The sequence below is a fragment of the Alosa pseudoharengus genome, unplaced genomic scaffold (genome assembly GCF_046254945.1).
Source record: "Alosa pseudoharengus isolate Yale_2024_CS ecotype anadromous, Long Island Sound unplaced genomic scaffold, YU_APseudo_1.1 YU_APseudo_1.1_scf_22, whole genome shotgun sequence".
Taxonomy (NCBI): domain Eukaryota; kingdom Metazoa; phylum Chordata; class Actinopteri; order Clupeiformes; family Clupeidae; genus Alosa; species Alosa pseudoharengus.
The window spans coordinates 7,324,747-7,347,246 of NW_027468680.1; the positions used below are offsets into that span (position 1 = coordinate 7,324,747).

The following is a 22,500-nucleotide window of genomic DNA, read 5'->3' on the forward strand; positions in this document are numbered from 1 at the left end:
AGAATGCCCTAGAATGCTCTAGAATGCCACTGTGAAGTAGGAGCTCGGAGAGCTTCAGTGAGGCGCATCGTTTAATCGATTGGACATAGTTGTCAATGTGGCGACAACTCTAACAGAGCCTATGACCGTATCAAAGGTTAAAAACCTTTTTTAATGTGAGACAGAATGCGTAAAGAGGTACTGTGTTAAAGTGAACAAGAAAAAAAGTATAGTGCTACACAGATAGAAGGGAACTCTTCTGATGACTCACCACCGCTGTTCGAGTTTACATTTGCCTCGAATGCCTTCAGAGCTGGGCAGTATCATTTTGGACATTCTGAATTCCTAGTTCTCTCCAAAGTGGACGGTTGAACTTGTTGTCAGCAGGCTCATGTGGGCTGTGCTATTTGATGTAATGTTCATACACAAAATGAGTGATATCAGTGTGTGCAGCCTACAACCTACTTTTTTATAATGTTGGATTAAGTAGTTCTAGTCTTCATTTTGTTTAGCGCTCTCTTTTAACACACTTTATCGATTCGGCTCTGTGTCTATCTCTGCTGCCAGCTCAGAAGTGGGACAACACTGACCCCCTCCATTCCATGATTGTGCATTTTATACAGAACAGTGAAGCGGAATGACAGTGCAACATTCCAAGTTTGAACAGGCTATATTTACCCCCCCTCCCTTTCCTCTCTGTCTTTGGGGAAAATATCTAATTGCGATTTTTCCAACCGATATTGCGATTGCGATATGATTTTTTGAATGTCAATTAATTGATTCAGTTCAGCACCAACCAGAACTGACATAGTCAAGGAGGATGAAACGAATATAAAAGTCAGATATGTGACAAAATAAACTGTGCACGATTGTTTGTAGCTTTTGCGATTACCGGTAGGTAATTGCGTTGGTTCATATTGCGATTACGATTGCGATAATTGTGCAGCCCTAGACTTTACCAATCTTTCAGTACCTGTATGTCTCTTTCTATACCTCTCTGGATGTCTATCACTCTTTCTTTTTCTTTTCCTGTCTTCCTCTGTCCGAAGCCCTCTCTTTTTGTATATGTGCCACTCTGTTTCTCTCTTTCTCTCTCTTTTCTCTTTCTCTCTCTCTCTTTTCTCTTTCTCTCTCTCTCTCTTTTCTCTCTCTCTCTCTCACGCTCTTGTGTTTGTAACTCTCTGACTGATTATCACTCCCTGAACACTGATCTCTGTCTCGCCCTCTCTTTGTCTACTCCCTCTTTTTTCCTCTCCCTCTCTCTCCCTCTCTCTCTCTCACCCCCCTTCTGTCTTTCCATCTCTCCCTCTCTTTGCCTCTCGCCTTTTTTTTTGCCCCCCCCCCCCCCCCCACTCACTCAGATTTGTCTGGTTCCCCCTGTTGTCTATATATAGCCGTATGCTATTTTTGCCGCATTCTCCCTCTCCGTCGCCCCCGTTACGTTGCCAGCTTTCGCAGTGTGTTGGCTGCGACGGCGGGGTCATAAACAGCCGGAGAGGCTCACTGTTGAGGGAGAGTGAACCGGCTGGGCTTTGTGTCGACGGACGTGCTGCTGATTAGAGGCTGAGGCCAATGGGAACGGCCCCTCCCTGCTGTTCAGTAATATCCAAGCCTATGATTACTGAGGTGACGGGGCCGCTGAGATTTTTCTGGTGTTATTGGTCATGAGCTGGCTGGTTTCTCTCTCTCTCTCTCTCACATACACACACACACATACAAGCACACGCCCACATACACCAACACACACACTTACTCATACACATACACAGACGTACTCATGCATGCGTGCACCATGCTCTTTCTCTCTCTGTCGGTCTCTCTCTCTGTGTGTGTGTGTGGAAAGGGGAACTGAAGTAGATGATTTGTGGGAATGATCTGGTCCAGATATGGCTTAGACCTGCTCCAGAGTCAGCTGTTCCCAGAGGTCAAAGGTCAGCTGTTTCATGACCTCATCACCTCTCCGGCGAGGGTGCTGGCTGCCCTTTGCCAGAGGTGAGATATCTGCTGCCCCAGGGCCTGGAGGATATCATGTACCCAGCTCTGGCAGAGAAGAGGGCCTGTGTGTGTGTGTGAGTGTGTGTGTGTGTGTGTGTGTGTGTGTGTGTGTGTGTGTGTGTGTGTGTGTGTGTGTGTGTGTGTGTGTGTGTGTGTGTGTGTGTGTGTGTGTGTGTGTGTGTGTGTGTGTGTCTTGGCTATTCTGTGCGTGTTGGTTGTCCCTGGCCTGTTTGCATCTGTGTAAAGCAAATATTCTAGAATCTCCGCTCTAGAATCTTTAGTGTAAAGGCTGATTTTATGCTTCTCGATCGAACCCACCCCACCCCGAGCCCTCAACCATCGCTCGACATGGACCTCCAAAAATTGGCTGTGTTGCCCTCTGTGTGAGTGTGCGCACGTTGGCCTAGGCATGATCAGGCACTAAACACACTAGCTCAAGAGCAGAGGAATGCTGCTGGTATGTGCTCACACACACACACGCACACACACACCCCCACAGACTCTTAAAACAAAACGGTGTGTAATTCCAGGCAACTTGGACCCATTACCCAAATCACTGCTGACACATGTGAGCAGGTTAACTCCAGGTGTCCTGGATGTGTTTTGACTTAGGGGAGTGTACGCCTCCAATATTAACATGGGTGTAATGTGAAGGAGATTGGGTGTTTGGTGTAGCGGACTTCCTTCACTTATTTTGTAGTGTGAAGGAGAACCTTTATGGGCGGTGGTGGCTCAGGAGGTAGACTCATTTAGTAATCGGAAGGTTGCTGGTTCAAGCCCATCTCCCCCGGACCCTAATCAAAGTGTCCTTGAGCTGCTCCCGATGTGCAGGTTTGCATGGCAGCCTCCGTCATCAGTTTATGAGTGTGTGTGAATGGATGAATGCGACACACAATTCCGTAAAGCACTCTGAGTGCGCTATGGCTGTATCTTGCGCCCTGCTTTATGATTAATCTAGCAGTGTGTTTTATGTTACCTCAGGTACCTACGTTACCTGAAACTCTCTTAAACGCGCATCTTGTCTGTGATTTGCTGGAACAGTTTGTTATGTTTTTATGGTCTAGGTTTACCCAGGTTGTTTTTGGAGCCTGGGCTGTCCAGAGATTGCGTTTTTTACAGTGTATTCAGGACACAGACAGCTAGCGGTTGGTTAGGTGATGTTTGCAGTAAGTGACATAAAATGTTTTAGCGTAAAAAATGCGTGGCATCGCTTAGAGCACCTTTAATTTATTTTTGTTTGGTTGTTTATTGGCTACTGTGCCAAGTCCCCAACCCAAAGCCTAAGGAATATAACACGTTTCCTGTGTGTAGCTTAATTGAAATTGATGATGTTGACTGTTGAGCATGCCATCAGCAAGTCTGTTTTAAACCCTCTACTGAACTGGAGCTGACATCATTAAAACATTAAAACTGTGAGGATTATACTGTTTATGTAATGACTGCTAGTCAGTTGATTTCTTTGACGTCTTGTTCTTGTATAGAAAAAAAAAGTTTTATGTTTTCATTAATTACCATTTTGAGAGGGCAATTAAATGCTGCCTAGTTCGCCTGCCCACCTTTTAGCATCTCTCTTTTTATCCTTTAGCGCCAGCTGCCATTTCCCAAGTAGCCTCCCTCCACTCCAGAGAAATATGACTAACTGACAGAGCTGGTGGGAAATGGTTTTGTATTGATTGCCTGTGATGAATATGAGTGTGTGTGTGTGTGTGTGTGTGGTTTAAGTGGTATTGCGACTGTGTCAGCGAGCCTCCACTGCTGTTAAACACTGCTGCTTGGGGATTGCTAACAGCGGAAGACTTGCGTCGGAGGATCATTTTTGCGGTCAGATCCGATCCACATGTTCCACTCTTCGCTGTTCCATCGATTCAGTTTGAAATGACCTATTGACCTACATTCATTCCCTTCAGGCTAATGTGATTTCCCTTGTCGTATCCACTCCCTGACTTAGAGGCATGGGGTTCATCTGAAATGGAGATGTCTGTGCTTACATGCCATGAAATTACACAGCCCAAGAGCGTTATTGGCCAGGCCGTAACGCCACATTTTAAAGGAGACCTCCGGCAATTTTTCCACATATCTCTGTTTCTCGGTCACCGAGTACTGTCTGTACGAATAAAAGCAAAAAACAGAAAATAATTGGTGCAACTTGTAGCTTGAGTAGCCAGGCTGGCAGCTACAGTGCTACACTCTGGTCTTAAACACAGCCACATGGCTCACTTCCATTGACTTGCATTGTATGTACTGCAGCACCCAATAAGTATAAGTAAAGGTATAGTATAAGTATATATACTCTTTTGATCCCTTGAGGGAAATTTGGTCTCTGCATTTATCCCAATCCGTGAATTAGTGAAACACACTCAGCACACAGTAAACACACAGTGAGGTGAAGCACACACTAATCCCGGCGCAGTCAGCTGCCTGCATCAACAGCGGCGCTCGGGGAGCAGTGAGAGGGTTAGGTGCCTTGCTCAAGGGCACTTCAGCCGTTTCTACTGGTCGGGGTTCGAACCGGCAACCCTCCGGCTACAAGTCCAAAGCACTAACCAGTTGGCCACGGCTGCCCCCAAAATAAAAATACAATACAAAGCACGCTCGTACAAAGTGGTATTCCAAGAGAGCCTGGCTGGTGCTAGCTGGTTTGCATGATAACTTCAGTGAATATCTGGGCAGCACAGAAGAGAGAGCAAGGCGTTTTTGGCACAAATTCGAAACTGTTGTTGTTTTTTTCACATTGTGGTGATATTTTAGGGTCGTTTTTGAGTGTTGTAAACGATAGCCTATAAAAAAAACTCCATATAGTACCTTTAAGTGAACACTGATAACTCACCAATGTTTTGAGTTTTAAGATCAGATCCGGAAGCACTCAGAGGGCTGCACCTTGATGTTACTGTAGCTACCTTGCTCCTTATCAGATTATCAGATTTTAATTGCTATTTTAGGTCACATTATTACCCTATTATATTCCTTGTTTTTTTTTTTTGACTGCATCTGAACTGCGCGAGTGTTTTTCCTTTTCTGATATGAATGAAATGAGTGTATCCTGTGCTCCCCTGTCTGTGAGGTCAGATTAGCCTCTCTGTGTCGGCTCAGTGTCCTCTCATGCTGTGTGTGTTTTTCTCCGCTGCAAGGAAAGCCGAGTGTGACAGGAGGGGAGACGGGGCAGGCCTCCCGGTTGGGCGGATCAGCTGTGTGAAGATCCTGCCCGTAGGCCGCAGGGCTCTGTAAAGGCTCAGACTCGGGGCCATGCTGTGTTTGTTTCTGTATCTCTGGCTCTGTGTTTCCCTTTGGGCTATTTTCAGCCACTGACAGGAAGTGATGTATTACTCCTGCTGCCTGGTCTCTGGGACGGCAGCTTGTGCTGGGCTGATCATGTGTACGGAGGACAGACCAGTGGTGGGATGGCTCCGATCTGGCTCCGATCTGGCTCTGATCTGGCTCCGATCTGGCTCCGATCTGGCTCCGATCTGGCTCTGATCTGGCTCTGATCTGGCTCCGATCTGGCTCTGATCTGGCCTGGACCTAAATGTGGTTGCAGTTTTCCTGTCAAGACTTGAGGAAGTATTCGAGTTGTTTTGGTGTGTTCTCATGGCTGAAGAATGTTGGTAGATGGGATGGCAAATGCATGTTAATAAGAGGCTGTATTGGGTTGTATTCTATCCCCCCAAAAAATAAAAATGTTGTCTATTCTAAAACAGAAGGCGAGTGTACATAGATGATCATGGATGTGTTAATGAGGACTGGTGAACTTCCTGTTCCTGTGCGCATATTCATACTCCTATTGTGTGTGTGTGTGTGTGTAAGATGGAATGTGTCGAAGGCTCTCTTCATTCTTGTGTTATGGCGTACTGGGACACCATGAGTCTTTGGGAAAGATGGAAACAATGCATTCCCAAGGGTACGGCACAAAGTGCAGCCATAAATAGTTAGGACTGTACTTTGGCATTTTGTAAAAAAAAAAACAACTTCCATGCTGAGCTCAGTAGTCTCCCTCCACTAAGTAATTTGTTAAGAGGGAATTTAAACTCCAGCAATCGTGCTGGAGCCCTTTTAAACGCTGATCCCGCTGGAGAAAATGCCCTGGCAGTTTAGCTGTGCGGGAATGTGTTTCCCCGCTATGGAAATGGTCTTTTAATGACGCCTGCCTTTATATGGTCTGCCCACACTGGCGGTCCCCTCTGCTTCGGTTGATTTGCAGCTCTGCGTCCACGCTTGCGTGTTCTCTGTCCCTCTCCCTCTCCCTTGCTCTCTTGCTCTCTTGCTCTCTCTTTCCCTCTCAATCTCTCTCCCAGTCTCTCTCTTTCTTTCTTTCTCCCTTGCTCTCTCTCTCCCTCGCAATCTCTCTTTATTGCTCTCTTGCTCTCTCTTTCCCTCTCAATCTCTCTCCCAGTCTCTCTCTTTCTTTCTTTCTTTCTTTCTTTCTGTCTGTCTGTCTGTGTGTGTCTCTCTCTCTCGCTCTCTCTCTCTCTCTCTCTCTCTCTCTCTCACTCTCTCTCTCTCTCTCTCTCTCTCTCTCTCTCTCTCTCTCTCTCTCTTTCTTGCAGTCCTGCTTTCTGGACATTTCAACAAGGGCAGAGTAAAACCTGCCGTTTGTGTGTGCGCAAGCAAGCACCACTGTGAGTCCTGGGCATTTTAACAAGGGTACTGCAGAACTGTCTGTGTGTGTGTGTGTGTTTTCTCTGCATGAAACAGCTGCTTTGGAACAACTGCAACACAGAACCGCTCAGCAGTTCCTCGCCAGACTCTCTCCAGAAATACTTTCGGAACCTTTCTCACTTCTAACCCCAAGGCCCCATTTAAAAAAATAAATAAAAAAAAACAGGAAAAAATTGGATGACTAGGCAGGCTGCATCTGTCAAAGCTCAACTTATTTTTTTGTGCTCAGTTAAGTTGATCTTTGGCAACTTCACTGTGTTTGGTTTGTGTGTGTGTGTGTGTGTGTGTGTGTGTGTGTGTGTGTGTGTACATCCCAGAGCAAACCTCTGGTTACCATGGAAACGGAGAGAGACCCCCCCCCCCCCCCCCATCCCCTCCAATCCCCCTCATCAGTGCAGCGTCCAGTTAAGAGCGCTGTGCTCCTCCTGCTCCCTAACTGGATCGCCTAACAGGCTTACACACTTACACACACACACACACACACTCTCTCACACACACACACACACACACACACACACACACACTCACTCCAGCCTCCCCTCCTGGGTTTGTTTACTGAATTAAATTGTCTAATCAGATCTCTGGGGAAACAAGTGGTGGAGTGAGAGCGCGGAATGCTGGCGGCCTGAGAGCGGTTAGTCTCTAATGGCCAGGAATCCGACGCAGGCCCTGCCGGGCCCAGACTGGCCCAGCGGAGGCTGAGCGCAAGATGGGAATATGGGACGCACGGTTTGGGCATGACGACAGCGCAGGACGACACACTCACGCTCGCTTGCTGGCTGCTTCCCCTTATCTTGTGTTTTCTGGAGGGTTTCTGTAGAGCGCAGTGGGCATTATTAATAGTGTCCCAGGTCCCTCTCCCCCATGCTGGATGCTGATCTCACACACACACACACACACACACACACACACACACACGCGCACATACACACACACAGACCCACACACACACACACACACACACACACACACACACACACACACGCGCACATACACACACACAGACCCACATACACATACGCACAGACCCACATACACATATACACACACACACATATACACACACACACGCACACACACACACAGACAGACGCACATACACAAGTATGCCGAGTAGACGTGTATTCTGGATTCAGATTCCTATCCATGACCCATGTCCCTAATCTGGATCATGGCCATTCCAGAGTTGATTCTCCTCTGACATTCTGACATTCTAAATTCCTTCCTAAGTATGAGGGGGCATTCAGGAGGTTGTGGTGTGTTGTAGCCTTTTCTCCGTTGCATCTCTGAGCCCATCCGTACTGTGTGGTGCTTTCATGACCCACAATACTGAAGGTGGGAGAGACCCAGCTACAGAATGGGATCAGGCGGCCCTTGTTGAGGCTCCGCTGTTAAACAAACCTGACCAGGAGCTAGATGGTCATCTGCTGTTTTACACAGAAAGCCCTGTGTTCCTTCGGCCCCTGCACAGAGCTCCTGTGGTGCAGCCTGGCTTTGACCGTAACCTGCGGGTTGCAATCCGAGACTGGCGTTTTTGTTGTGTGTGGTTTGGGGCGGTGTATCAGAAAGCCACACAAGTTTCAAGTGTCTGGCTGTGGCAATGCAATGGATTGGATTAGGTAAGACCGTACGGCCGGCGATACTGTGCGAATGGCCTTGCACTTCATTTTAGTGGACAATCAAGAATGTATAAATAGATCTCCAAAGCCTGTGTGTATATATAGGGCGAAAAGGCTGTTTTGGTTTTACTCTCATGGCGTCCTTTGGAAAGCAGGAAGGACATAAGATTTGGGTTCTCCAAGGCCGAGGGTCATCTGCATCTTTGTGAAGGTCGAGGATGGAGGCGTCTTTCTGTTTTGTGTACTTTCTCGGCCACCTAACTCTGTGAGGCGGTGTTGGACTATCTATAATGCTCTAATGTCTTTGGAAATGGAGGCAAGCCAGTCTACTGCATCTGCATGAGAGAGACCCAGACCCACACACATACTCTTTGGCATCCTCTTGAGGGCTGAGCACGGTGTCTGGCCCTGTACCCAGTAGGGGTGGGCGATATGGACAAAAAATAATATCTCGATATTTTTTGTGATTTTGACGATAACGATAATTAGTCGATATCCTTTAAAAAAAATTGTAAAAGTCCGAGTTACTTTATAGCTCATTATTTATGAATAGCATCAATACAATAATAACCAATAACCTAACCTGTGACTTTTTAACCAAATCAACCAATGCATTGTCACTCTATAACACATTTCCATTTTTGCCCCCACTTGTGTGTGTGGCAATGACATGGTCTAGCCAGCTACATTAGAGAAGATGAATAGGCCTAACAGTTTCCCAAGAGAAAGTCTGAAGCTGAAGTTCCTTTCAAAAACCTTTACTTAGAATTCACTGTAAAACTAAGCAGACCAACAGAGTACATCTCAGTTATTTCCTTCGATGTTTTGTTTAACAGAAATCATGTAGGCTAGCATTCCAAGTTACAGAATAGAAACTAATGCGTTAGCTTATGGCTAATGTATATGAGAAATCCCATAGAGATGCTAACGGTTAGCATAATTGATACACAGATATTTATAGTGAACTTCAGTCAATTTACAAAAGGGTTACATGAGAAGAGTTCTTTGTTTACAACTGACTATTAAAATTCTCAAAGGCTAATGTTTTCTCTCCATATAATACCATGTAGGAAAAATGTGACTGTCCCATCAATGCTACGTGAACAGAGCTCTGCACAAAATCCCAAGTAGCCTACATCTTGGTTGTGACTCGCGCTACACAAAATAAACATTAGGCCTGCGTGTGACAAGGTGGACCCACTAGCGATCATGTGACATTTGCTCTGCTGCAACCAGGGGCTTCTCTCGCATACACCTCTTGTATTTAGTGAATGTATGGGGTTTCAATGCGTGATTTTGAGTGTTTTTTTCCCCATAAGTAATTTAAATACTCGATAATGTAAATTTGCACATCGTTAAAACAACAATCACGATATTATCGCAGACGATATATATCGCCCACCCCTACCGGGTTGCGTCTCCGTCTAAACGGCTAAACCTTCAACCTAAAGTCTTCATATAAACAAAGATTTCCCCCTGAGAATGCTCGTCTAAACGCGAATAAAAAAAATGAAGACGAGACGCCACTTCTGCGTCTTCTCTTTTCACCGTATAAACGTAGCCTCTATTACATTTCTTCCGCCTATGGAAAATTGTGTTAGCGCTGAGGATGTTTGCATCCTTTCGACATCACCCCCCTCCGGGCACTCTCTCTCTCTCTCTGCCCTGCAGGCCAGGATTCAGTGTGTGTTGGTCTACACATGTGTACTTTTTTGACATGTGTTCTGCTGTCAATCTCTAAAGACTCCAGCAGTCATCTCACGTTTCCCATCATTCAGACATCTCACTGACCTACAGGCATTTAAAGCCCAGCAAGCCCAGCATCCATCCAGCTAGAGCAGTGAAGTGAATGACTTCTCCTGAAGTTATTCAGACTTGGTTGGCTTGTTTGGTTGGGTGGTTTTATAGAGTTCTGTATAAATAAATGGAATGGCCATGTGCATTTCAGTTGTGTGAAGTTGTGTTTAATTGAACTTAATTGTGCGTTTATAGGTTTTGGGGAGTTTGGTTTTATAGTATGGAACTGTACATTGGTTCATTTCCTACTTCTTTGCCTTTTGATGAATGTCTGTCTAGTGCCAAGGCAATTGTTTTTATTGCTTCAATCACTGAAGCATTCGCCATACGCCCAGTCTACACTTAGCAGTAACTTAAGTTTCAGTCATTAAAGAACTAACCAACTCTCTCTCTCTCTCTCTCTCTCTCTCTCTCTCTCTCTCTCTCTCTCTCTCTCTCTCTCTCTCTCTCTCTCTCTCTCTCTCTCTCTCTCTCTCTCTAGTCAAGCCGTTCACCTCCAAAGTGAAGCAGATGCGGCTGCATAAGGAGGACTTTGAGATCTTGAAGGTGATTGGCCGAGGAGCCTTTGGAGAGGTAAGGAACTTCACGCCATTGGCTGTTGAGGAGGGGAGCACCTCGGAGACAGAGCTGAAGCGAAACGCTCACTGGACCTCCTCCAGGCAGTGACATTTTAGCCATGACTCCAGGAATCCTTAGAAATCTGGGATGTTTTGTTGAGAGAGAGAGAGAGAGAGAGAGAGAGAGAGAGAGAGAGATAGATAAATAAATGTCAGAGCCGGTTCAACAGTCACGTATTTGTTAAGGATGTCTAATAAATGACGATTACCTCATGTCTTTACCATGTAGGCCTAGTTTACACAGCAGAGAGGCTTTGCTGAAGGCACACAGCAGTAAAGCTGAAGCGCTAGCCTAGCCTAGCCTAGCCTAGCCTAGCGCTAGCGTGCAGCATCTCTAAAAGCAGCCTCTGGGGAATGGCTGTGGTGTGTCAGTGGTGAAGGTTGTTATGAGGACACATAAACATGTGGTCTGCACTCCCGGCGTGTGTTTGTTGATTTCTCATGCACTCACCCTGTGCCTCAGGTTTGGCCTGTGAACAGGTCTGGCACTCATGTATGCCAACCACGTACGTACAGTCTCAGAGCTCCCTATTAGGGCCAGGTTAATCTGAGTACCCAGAAGTTCGCATCATGCTGAACGAACTTCTGGGCCAAAACCTTCACAACCGGAAAACTTTCAGAGATGCCCACTGATCTCACTGATCTCACTTCCGTTGTGTTCATGGGCAAAAGTTCCTACTGAAACCAGTGCGAAATGGCTGCCGATACAAACGTAATTGAAGCATGTTTAGAGTCGATTTTTGAAGAAATTGAAGTTCCTAACAACAGTTGCTTTAAACCTCTGCAAAAGTTTTGTCTCATTTGCCTAAGCAAAGGCTAATCAGAGATGGCTACAGAGGCAAACTAAACGCCATCATTTTGGTTGTTAGTTCGGTAATTAGGTGATGGAGCAGGTGATGGAGCAGGTGATGGAGCAGGTGATGGAGCAGGTGATGGAGCAGGTGATAGAGCAGGTGATGGAGCAGGTGATTGAGCAGGAGATGAAGCAGGTGATGGCGCAGCTTAAGTGAGTGAGAGGAGAAGAGAGGGAGCAACTGACAGTGAGGTCTGCAGGCAAGAGAGAGGTGGGACAGGGGGAACAGGGTGAGAGAGAAGCAGGAGGAGAGGTGTGAGAGAAGGAGAGGGAAAGGGGGAGAGGGAAAGGAGGAGAGGAGTGGAGGTGGGAAATGAGGAGAGGATCGAGAGAGAAAGAGGAGAGGTGGGAGAGGGGAAGAGCGTCTGCTTTCCCCTAGGTCCTCTCCCTCCTCTCTCGCTCCGCTGCCCTCAGCCTCCCCCGCTCAGCTGTAATCTGCTGATGTCTGAAGAAAGCCTCATTTAGGATACGGTATTCTGTTTGTCCCTCTTGGGCCCCTGTAGTTGTGTGTAAAACGTTTGGCTCTAGAACTGTCTGTGCAGTATATTTGTATTATTTCGCACCACACTTTCTCTCAGCCTCAGTTGAGGCAAGATGAGTTGAGGGCCAAATGGGTTGGGTTCACTGGTGGAGGGGTTTGGTGGAGGGGTTGAGTGTAGGGGTGTGGAGAGAGAGGTTGTGCCTTGCAGCAGAGGCATAGCCTATTCACCAGAGAGACAGGATCAGACTCACGCCAGCACAATAGAACTGATGCCAAGGACATCGCGATCCCCGATCAAACCACTCTAGAATAAGAGCATACTTAAGAATGTTGTTGATGCTGAAGAATGTGTGTGTGCGTGTGTGTGAGTTGACAAATGAGAAGTGTTAGTTTGTTCATTTGAGGTGTGTGTGTGTGGTCATCATGTACTCCTCTCTGAAGCACGACATACACATCTTGTTTATTTTATGTAAAATATCAGTAAGCTGAGAATTTAGACGCTGAAATGAAATCTTTATCTGTCCCGACCGAGCTCTCCTCTTGATGTCCCTGCAGTAAGCCTGTTAACCTCAGCTCCACAAAGAAAGTTCTTGTGTCCCGTTGGAGGCCAATCTCAACAATGCAGATATGTTCACATGACATGGGGATATGACAGGGCTTCTCGGAACGCAGAATGTTACAGTAACCAAGCTTCCAAATTAGATTTAGATTTAGTTCTAGTTCTGTTTATAGCCTGGGTCTGGGTGGCTGTGCAGGCCAGATGAACAGAAGAGGAGGGGGGGTGGGGGTGGGGGTGGTGGTGGTGGTGGTGGTGGTGTGTTGAGGGTGCGATGTCGTTGGCTACGTCGGTGTTTTCTCTCTCCGTGTAAACTTTAGTAACCTCTCGCTTGGGCTGGAATGTACAGAATTCTCAATGAAAGCTTGTTTTGGCCACTTAGATGGGGATGGGAGGGAGGTAGAGAGGGAGGGAGGGAGTGAATCCTGCACTTGTTTCCCTTGGACAGTCTTAGGCGCTGGGTGAACGCCGCGCCGCTCTGCTGCCCTGAGCTCCACTGTTTTGCTTTTCCTTTTTCTTTTTTCTTCGTCGTCTTCTTCGTCTTCTTCTTCTTCGTCTTCGTCCTCGTGTTCTTCTGCTCCCTTTCTTCTCTGTGCTCCCATGGTCGGCAGGAAAATAGAGAGAGCAGTATTCTCCTCCCCAGCCAGCACGCTGGAGCTGAGATATGCGAATGGAGTGTTTGCTGTCGGAAACACGCGCCTCCAGGCATGTTTAGACACATTGCTCCCAGCTTGTGTGTGTGGGGGGGACTTGCACACACAGGAGGTCCTTGTGGGATGTAGACAGTGTGAATGAACAAGGAGAGGGGAACAGCGGGCTGCCTTTGCGGATGAGGCTGCCAGACTGAAGCTGTGTAAATAAAAACACACACGTGTGCGTGCCCGTGTGTGTGTGTGTGTGCGCGTGCGTGCATGCGTGCATGTCAGTGGTGAGTGGCTCCTAAAAACACAGCATCTCCTCACTAAATGAGCTCCAACCCCGGTAGTGCATGTTCAAAGCTCAGTGCTGCCCAAACATCATGCAAGGATGCACAGTCCTCCCCTCAGCCCTTCACATATAATTGGATCCCTCTCTAAGATTACAGTGGCTTCAGCCACACACTCAGACCCAGTGGTCCAGTCGGAGGGTCCGTGCCAACAGGAAGCTGTTTGGCTACAGAGTCTCGCCATGATGGACAAGACCTCATATGTTTGTGTTTGTGTTTGTGTTTGTGTTTGTGTTTGTGTTTGTGTTTATGTTTATGTTTATGGTATTTGGTAAACACTTTTGTCCAAGGTGATATCAATGTGCATCTGTAATGATGTCAAAATGACTTTCAGTAGGACTGCTGTTTGATCTTAGCTGTTAAATGAATCCGCTCCGCCAAGGAAAGAACTTTTATGAACATGCCCCCAGAGTGTAGCACTGTAGCTGCCTGGTTGCTCTAGCTGTTGGCTGCAGCAACTCAAGCTAGGTAGAACAGATCTATTGTTCCCCCCCCCCCCCCCCCCAATTGACAGTACTCTGTGACCTCGAGAAACAGATATCTATGTTAAAAATGGCTGGAATTCTCCTTTAAAGCCATCAAATAAACCGATCTATCGGCCAGTCTTCCATCGGACACCCCATGTGTGTCTGAATAGAGAGAGAGGAGAGACTAGATGTCCTGCAGACACTGTGCTTTCTGCAGGGATGATTTGTTCGATTGAGGAGAGATAGCTGTTGCCTGTTGTGTTCTGGCAAGATGATGTGCTGTTGAGAGAGGCGCCTATTGTGTTGTGGAGAGGTGCTCATAGGGAAGTGTGTTTGTCAGGCCTGGTGTGTGTGTGTGTGTGTCTGCGTCTGTGTGTGTTGTGTTTGTGTCAGGCATGGGCTGTGTGTGTGTGTGTGTGTGTGTATATCTGCGTCTGTGTGTGTGTGTGTTTGTGTCAGGCATGGGCTGTGTGTGTAACCCAACACCTGGTGTTGCAGCCTCTCCTGCCCTGGTGGCGTCGTCAGGCACCAGCCCTGACAGCATGACTGCCTATCAGTCTAGCGCATCTCTTAGCTTACACACACACACACACACACACACACACACACACCTTTCCTTATTCTTTTTTCCTGGCACTGACCCATGGCTCTTCATCTGCAGCATGGCAGCTGTGTCACAGCATGCCATGATGTACTGTACCTGCCCTCCTAGGTGAGGCTGCTTTCTTGTCTTGCCAGAGGCGAGGCAGGCCGCCTTTTTAGGAGCTGGAGTCGTCTTCCCGCTCGTGTGAACGGTCCAGTAGTGCACTTCATTGTGCACTCAGCTCAGAATATTACACACTGATAAGAGCATTCCATTTCATTCACAGAAATGTTGTTGTTGTGTGTGAATGCTCCAGTTGTCTGGTTAAGTTCTGTTGTGCTAAGAAAGTTCCATTCCATTCAGAAGGTTTTGTTGTGCCTACAATGTTCCATTCCACTCCTAAGTGTCTGGTGCCAGTTGCACAAAACACCTTAAGATTTTTTGCTTAAGTATGACTTAAGTTAAGGCTTAATTTATCCTTAGGTAAGGGATTTATTTAAGGATTTTGCGCAGAATACCTTAAATAGCTGTCTTAGTTAAGGAAAGACGTTAAGGGATTTACTGCATTGAAAGAGAATTCTACAGTTTCCACAGAGATTGTTTGTTAGTAAATTTGCACTTGCTTTTCTGAGGGTGCGGATTTTGTCAAATACCAGTTACTATACTAGCAAACTTGTCAAATACCAGTTACTATACTATACCATACAAATACCACATTACAAATCTGTAACATTACTTTGAGAAGTTTGACAGTTGACAGCCAAACACTGCACAGGAACATTAATTCCACAATGTTAGCCATAATTATATAAATGCACCTATCAATAGCTAATGTTTGCGATAGTAGGCAATCCCACCAAATACATTAAACCTCACATTAATGATCTTACCTTCATAATTTTCGCTGAATTGTATCCATGTATCAAGTAAAGCCTGATACAGACATGTACTGAACAACAGCTAACAGCTAGTTAGAGATTATCCTGACTGTCATAAGTGCACCAAAATAAACTTTTTTTTTTTTACGTTTTGCGTAGCGAACCAAACTGAAGCTCATGGTAGGCTAACAGTTAGGACATCAGACTTTAATTCTGTAAACCACTTGAATTCTGTAAACCACTAGCCTGGCGGGCCATCCTATATCATTGACATGTATAGTCTGGAATCGAATCATTAACCTGCTTAATCCAAGGGGCGGGCAGAGAATTGTCTTTCAAACTGCCTAGGCATGCAATAGGCCAGCGCTACGACCATATCCGTATCCGGTCGGCAAAACTGCAAATACATCCTTCTTCGAAAAGAATGACTTAAGTGCATTGTGTTGCTCTACTTTCAAAGAAAAGCACAAGTCCAACACCTCCAAAGTTGACGCCAACGCCGATTCAAACAACCGCTCTTCGTTCGCCATAGCCACCTTCCTTGTTGTTCACCGTCGCAGGATGTCGTTATCCTGTTAAGCCCGCCTTAAGACGCTCTAACGAAATAGAGCACTGTGATTGGAGAACATCCACGGTGTTAAGCTAATAGAAATTCCTATGGTTCGATACTAGACGTACAGGCTGAGCAAATTAATTTGCCGCCGCTAGGGTGCGTCTAGATTTCTAGGCTAGTAAACCACAGTAACAGTATAAGGCATGATTCTGATTAGAAGAGTAACGTTAAGCATATTAGCGGAGAAGTTTTATTTTCAGGGAGAAAACCTTAAATACTTAAGTGAACACTTAGGCTTAATGATGTTTTGGGCAAACAATTTTATTTTAAAGCAACCTTAAATCAGAATTTAAGAAAAATCTTAACTTAAGGTGTTTTGTGCAACCGACCCCTGTTGTGTTAAGAATGTTCCTATGAGCTGATGACGTGCCCCTGTTCTGTTCTGTGTTCTGAATTCTGGTTCTTGTGTTTCAGGTTGCTGTGGTGAAGGTGAAGAATGCAGATAAAGTGTTCGCCATGAAGATCCTCAACAAGTGGGAGATGCTGAAGAGAGCTGAGGTAAGCTTCCTGAACACAGACCTGAGGTATGGTTCCTGAACCTCCACAGTACTGAGGTATGGTTCCTGAACCTCCACAGTACTGAACACAGTCCTGAGGTATGGTTCCTGAACCTCCACAGTACTGACCACAGTCCTGAGGTATGGTTCCTGAACCTCCACAGTCCTGAGGTATGGTTCCTGAACCTCCACAGTACTGACCACAGACCTGAGGTAAGGTTCCTGAACCTCCACATTACTGACCACAGTCCTGAGGTATGGTTCCTGAACCTCCACAGTCCTGAGGTATGGTTCCTGAACCTTCACAGTACTGACCTCAGTTCTGAGATATGATTCCCGAGGGCTGTACTACGGAGAGAGGTATGTGGCTAACCCGGGTAACTTCAGAAGTAACTTTTGATCTCTAAAAGAACACTGCACTGAGCAGCTATTGTTTCTAGAGTGACGTGTTGTTTGGAGATCAGCGGTTAGTCCTAAATTTACCTGGGTAAGCCAATAACCTTGCTTTGTAGTACACCCCTCTGATCTCCACACAAGCCCATGAGTGATAAAGAATGAACGCAGAGTCCTGATAGAACCTGTTCTTACTTACCAGCCTCACAATAGGATAAGAGATGATCCGCACACCAGATAGCTTTTAAAAAGAAAAATGATTATAAATGGGAGCTATCTGGTGCGCGGATCCTCTCTTATCCTCTTGTGATGCTTTGGTACTGGATCCTGCACCCATCCAACTTTGGCTTGGGATGTGTGTGGCCTTACACTTCTACTTACCAGCCTGGCTCGTCTGTATCTGCACAATCGTAACTGCATTAGTTGTCCTAAAGTAATGATCAGGTAGAGAGCTGCAGTTCATGGTTACGGTAATGATAACCTTTAGTGTGTTGTAATGTTAGTGTAATGGCTGTAAAATAGTGGTAATGATGATCGGCATAAACTGTAATCAATGTGATTCTTTAATGGGTGTGTGTGTTTATGGCAATAACTTTTAGTGAATTGTACTATTGGCACTGCTCCCCGAGCGCCGCTGTAGCAGGCAGCTCACTGTGTCGGGATTAGTGTGTGCTTCACCTCACTGTGTGTTCACTGTGTGCTGAGTGTGTTTCACTAATTCACGGATTGGGATAAATGCAGACCAAATTTAACAAATTTCAAAGAGTATACATACTTAATTATACTTGAGGCAGGACAATGAATGGTCATTGGTATTCAGTACTGGACGCTGTGTGTTTGTGTGGTGTGGTGTTGATGTGCTGTGATGTCTCACCCCCCAGACGGCGTGCTTTCGGGAGGAACGGGACGTGCTGGTGAACGGCGACAACCAGTGGATCACCACGCTGCACTACGCATTCCAGGACGACAACTTCCTGGTGAGTTGCGAGTCGTGAGTCGCCGTCTCCTGGCCCTGCTGAAGCTCATGCTCATGCTCGGGTTTGTGTAGCAGTCACTGTCCAGGGGTGCGTTTCCCAAAACCATAGTTGCTAACTAAGTTAGCAACTAAGTTAGCAACTTTGTTGGTTGCAATGCAATTTCTCATTGCCAAACAACTAAGTTGCTAACAGGTTAGCAACTATGGTTTTGGGAAACGCGCCCCAGTTGGGTGGATGAGGTGTGTGATGGAGTCGCAGAGCAGCTGGCTGTATGTAGTGGGTGATGTAGTTGTAGAGCAAATGGGTGGATGATGTGTGTTAATGTGGTTGTAGGGTAGTTGGGTGGATGATGTGTGTTGTGTACTCATAGGGGAGTTGGGTGAGGTGTGTAATGTACTCAGGGCAGTTGGGTGAGGTGTGTAATATACTCATAGGGCAGTTGGGTGAGGTGTGTTATGTACTCATAGGGGAGTTGGGTGAGGTGTGTAATGTACTCAGGGCAGTTGGGTGAGGTGTGTAATATACTCATAGGGCAGTTGGGTGAGGTGTGTTATGTACTCATAGGGCAGTTGGGTGAGGTGTGTAATGTACTCAGGGCAGTTGGGTGAGGTGTGTAATATACTCATAGGGCAGTTGGGTGAGGTGTGTTATGTACTCATAGGGGAGTTGGGTGAGGTGTGTAATGTACTCAGGGCAGTTGGGTGAGGTGTGTAATATACTCATAGGGCAGTTGGGTGAGGTGTGTTATGTACTCATAGGGGAGTTGGGTGAGGTGTGTAATGTACTCATAGGGCAGTTGTGTGAGGTGTGTTATGTACTCATAGGGCAATTGTGTAGTGCATCCCCATCTCTCTGTTCACAGTACGAAATGCATAGTAGTAGACATAGTAGTAGACATAATGGAAACCTCTCCTGGGTGTGTCCTCCCAGCTCCCAGGCATGAGGGAGTCCATCCCCTGTGTGCTGTGGGCAGCTCCAGTAAGGCTAGTGAGCTGACTCGGGTGCATCAGATCTGATTCAGCTGCATGGGGGAGGTCTCTGCTATCGATTGGTCAGGTCTGATTCAGCTGCATGGGGAGGGGGGCTGTGTCCAGGTGGATTCGTTGGTGTCTCTCTCTGCTATTGATTGCATAGGTCTGATTCAGCAGCACTGTAGGTCAGTTTCCATGGCTGGCCAACAAACACACACACACACACACACACACACACACACACACACACACACACACACACACACACACACACACACACACACACACACACACACACACACACACACACACACACAGACACAGACGAGTGATAGACAGGGCAACGCCCTGGAGCGTAGACTTGCAGTCCCCCTGCAGAGAGCCGACTGCTTCCTCTGGGCACTCAGGGTTCCCAGACTGTCTACTATCATGTGTACACACACACACACACACACACACACACACACACACACACACACACACACACACACACACACACACACACACACACACATACACACACATACCTTAAACCACTAACACAGGTATCACAGTGAGTACTACTCATACAGAAACCCACCCTCCCACACACACATCTCATGCTTTTCACACATTTTCTCTTACATATACACTCATTGTCTTTTACATACAATGACACACACAGCCTCACACTCACCAATTCACACACACACACACAAAGTCATTTATCTGTGGGTGTGTGTGGGCATGTTTCCCACGTGTGTGTGTGAACTTTTCTCCTCCTCTCCCATGCATCTCACGGGAGTGCTGAACTCGTCATCAGCCATTAGCGAGTGTCATTAAAGCTGACCTTTCAAAAGGCTTCATTGGCGGTGGATTATGATCAGAAGCAGAGGGCGTCAGGCAGGCAGGGTTGTCTCAGATCACGGAAAGGTCACAGTAATGGTGGAGAAATAGAGGAGGAAGATGTGGATTAGTCCACTCCATGATTCATGGAGTCATAACGCACATAATGCAGACACACAGAATCTCAGGCAGGAGTCAATTAGGGAAGGTGAAGTCATACTCTCATACGCTCATGTTCTTACTCACACTCACACACACACACTCACACACACACACACACTCACACACACACATTCACACACACTCACTCTCTCACTAGCGCTCACACACTCACACACACACATTCACACACACTCACTCTCTCACTAGCGCTCACACACACACACACACACACTCACACACACACACACACACAAACTCACACTCACACACACAAACTCACACACTCACTCACACACACATACACAAACTCACACACACACACACACACACACACACACACAAATTCACACACACACACACACACACACACACACACACACACACACACACACAAACTCACACACACAAACTCACACACACACACACACACACACACACACACACACTCACACACACACACACACACACACAAACTCACACACTCACACACACACACACACACATACACAAACTCTCACACACACACACACACACACACACACACACACAAATTCACACACACACACACACACACACACACACACACACACACACACACACACACACACACACAAACTCACACACACACACACACAAACTCACACACACACACACAAACTCACACACACAAACTCACTCTCTCCCTCTCTCTCTCACACACACACACACACACACACACACACACCCTTTTGGTTAACACGCCTGTCTTCTGTGCTGCCTGCAGTACCTAGTGATGGATTACTACGTGGGCGGTGACCTGCTGACCCTGCTCAGTAAGTTTGAGGACCGTCTGCCGGAGGACATGGCTCGCTTCTACCTGGCCGAGATGGTGCTGGCCATCCACTCTGTCCATCAGCTTCACTACGTCCACAGGTGAGGCTGCATACCTGCACACACACCACGATGAAAACAGCAACACACACACACACACATTTACACACACATGCACACATGGCTGCTGTACAACCACAGGTGAGGCTACACACCTGGTGGCCCTCTGCAATAAAATCAACAAACACATTTACACACACACACACATATTTACACACACACACACACACACACACACACACACACACACACACACACACACACACACACACACACACATATTTACACACATATGCACACATGGCTGCAGTACAACCACAGGTGAGCCTACACACCTGGTGGCCCACTGCAATGAAAGCAACATACACATTTACAGACACACACACACACACGGTGTGTGTTTGTGATCACTTGGGCTTGCACAACTCTAAAGCTGCTGTCAAGGTGCTTGTGTAGTTTCTGCTAGTGTTTTTCAGGGTTGTTATAGACGTATGTGTTGATGTTGGGTTTACTGGGTGTATTACAAAATGGACCTGGCATGGAATGGATTTGTTTTTGGAGGCAGACTGGATGGGGGGCTGAAGGCTGTGAAGACACACACACACACAACACACACAACACACACAACACACACAACACACACAACACATACATTCATACTCGCTTCTCACACTGAGTGTACTCCAGATGTAGTCAGATAGGAATCACTATCCTCACACACACTCATTCACTCACTCACTCTTGTCATACACACACACACACACACACAAGCGTGGGAACTGGTGCTCCACAGTGGCACAGGAAGTGAGCCCAAACAACATCATTTCCTTTTTTCTCTGGATTGGCTCAGAGGGAGTAGAGCTTAGCTGAGCTATACTCCCACAACTTTAGTGTTTGTGTGTGTGTGTGTGTGTGTGTGTGTGGTGTGTGTGTGTTTTTCCATGGCAGTGCCCTCATCTGGGTTCTACTCCGCATGTGCCACATGAGTCCCGGGGCGTGTGTGATGTGGGCAGTGCTGGCAGGCAGCTATTTGTGGCACCGCTAATTGAACAGACCAGCCAGGGAGAGAGGGGGAGGGAGAGATAGAAAGAGAGGGAAGCAGAGAGAGATGAAAAGAGGGAGGCAGAGAGAGAGAGAGAGAGAGAGAGAGAGAGAGAGAGAGAGAGAGAGAGAGAAGGATGGTTTGAAGAGAGAGAGAGCGAGAGAAAGGGATAGAAAGAGAGGAAGGCATTGGGGCGCAAATGTGTTTGGCTTTTAGCTGCCCGCACTGTGGGCCTGCAGACCAGAGGCTAATCAAAGGGTTGGACTGGGTGAGGAGGAGGAAAGAAGGATCTTTTTTTTAATTAATTTATTTTATTTAACATACTTTATTAATTCTCTCAGGCTTAGAAATTGGGGCTCTGTGTTGGCAGTGAACACACCCACACACACACACACACACACACACACACACACACCAGTAGTACACAACATACATACTGACTTTAAAAAATCATTATTATTGTGCGCTTGTTGTTCGTCAACAAAGCTACCTGGCATTATGATGGGAATTCCTATAAAGTAGCATGCGTCTATTGCACCCATGCAGTAAACTTGGCAAACATGACCCATTTCCCCCAGTTGGCAGATTTGATCTGATGGTTATTTATTCCCTTGTGCCCAATTGTTGACTGCGTTTGTCGTGATTTTCAAGAATCAGGATTTCGAGGTTTTTAGTGGGTGTGTGGCC

The 22,500-nt window shown here is 46.6% G+C and overlaps 1 protein-coding gene across 3 annotated transcripts in view; it reads left to right on the forward strand.

Annotated features, from left to right (window-relative positions):
* The window catches only part of cdc42bpaa (CDC42 binding protein kinase alpha (DMPK-like) a), a 105,635-nt gene that overhangs the window by 6,793 nt on the left and 76,342 nt on the right, over positions 1–22,500 (forward strand). For all 3 annotated transcript variants that reach the window (XM_076300387.1, XM_076300390.1, XM_076300389.1), the window contains exons 2-5: positions 10,525–10,616; positions 16,491–16,574; positions 17,848–17,943; positions 20,665–20,813. In XM_076300387.1, the coding sequence (XP_076156502.1) occupies positions 10,525–10,616; positions 16,491–16,574; positions 17,848–17,943; positions 20,665–20,813 (421 nt within the window). The remainder of the gene's footprint in view (positions 1–10,524; positions 10,617–16,490; positions 16,575–17,847; positions 17,944–20,664; positions 20,814–22,500) is intronic.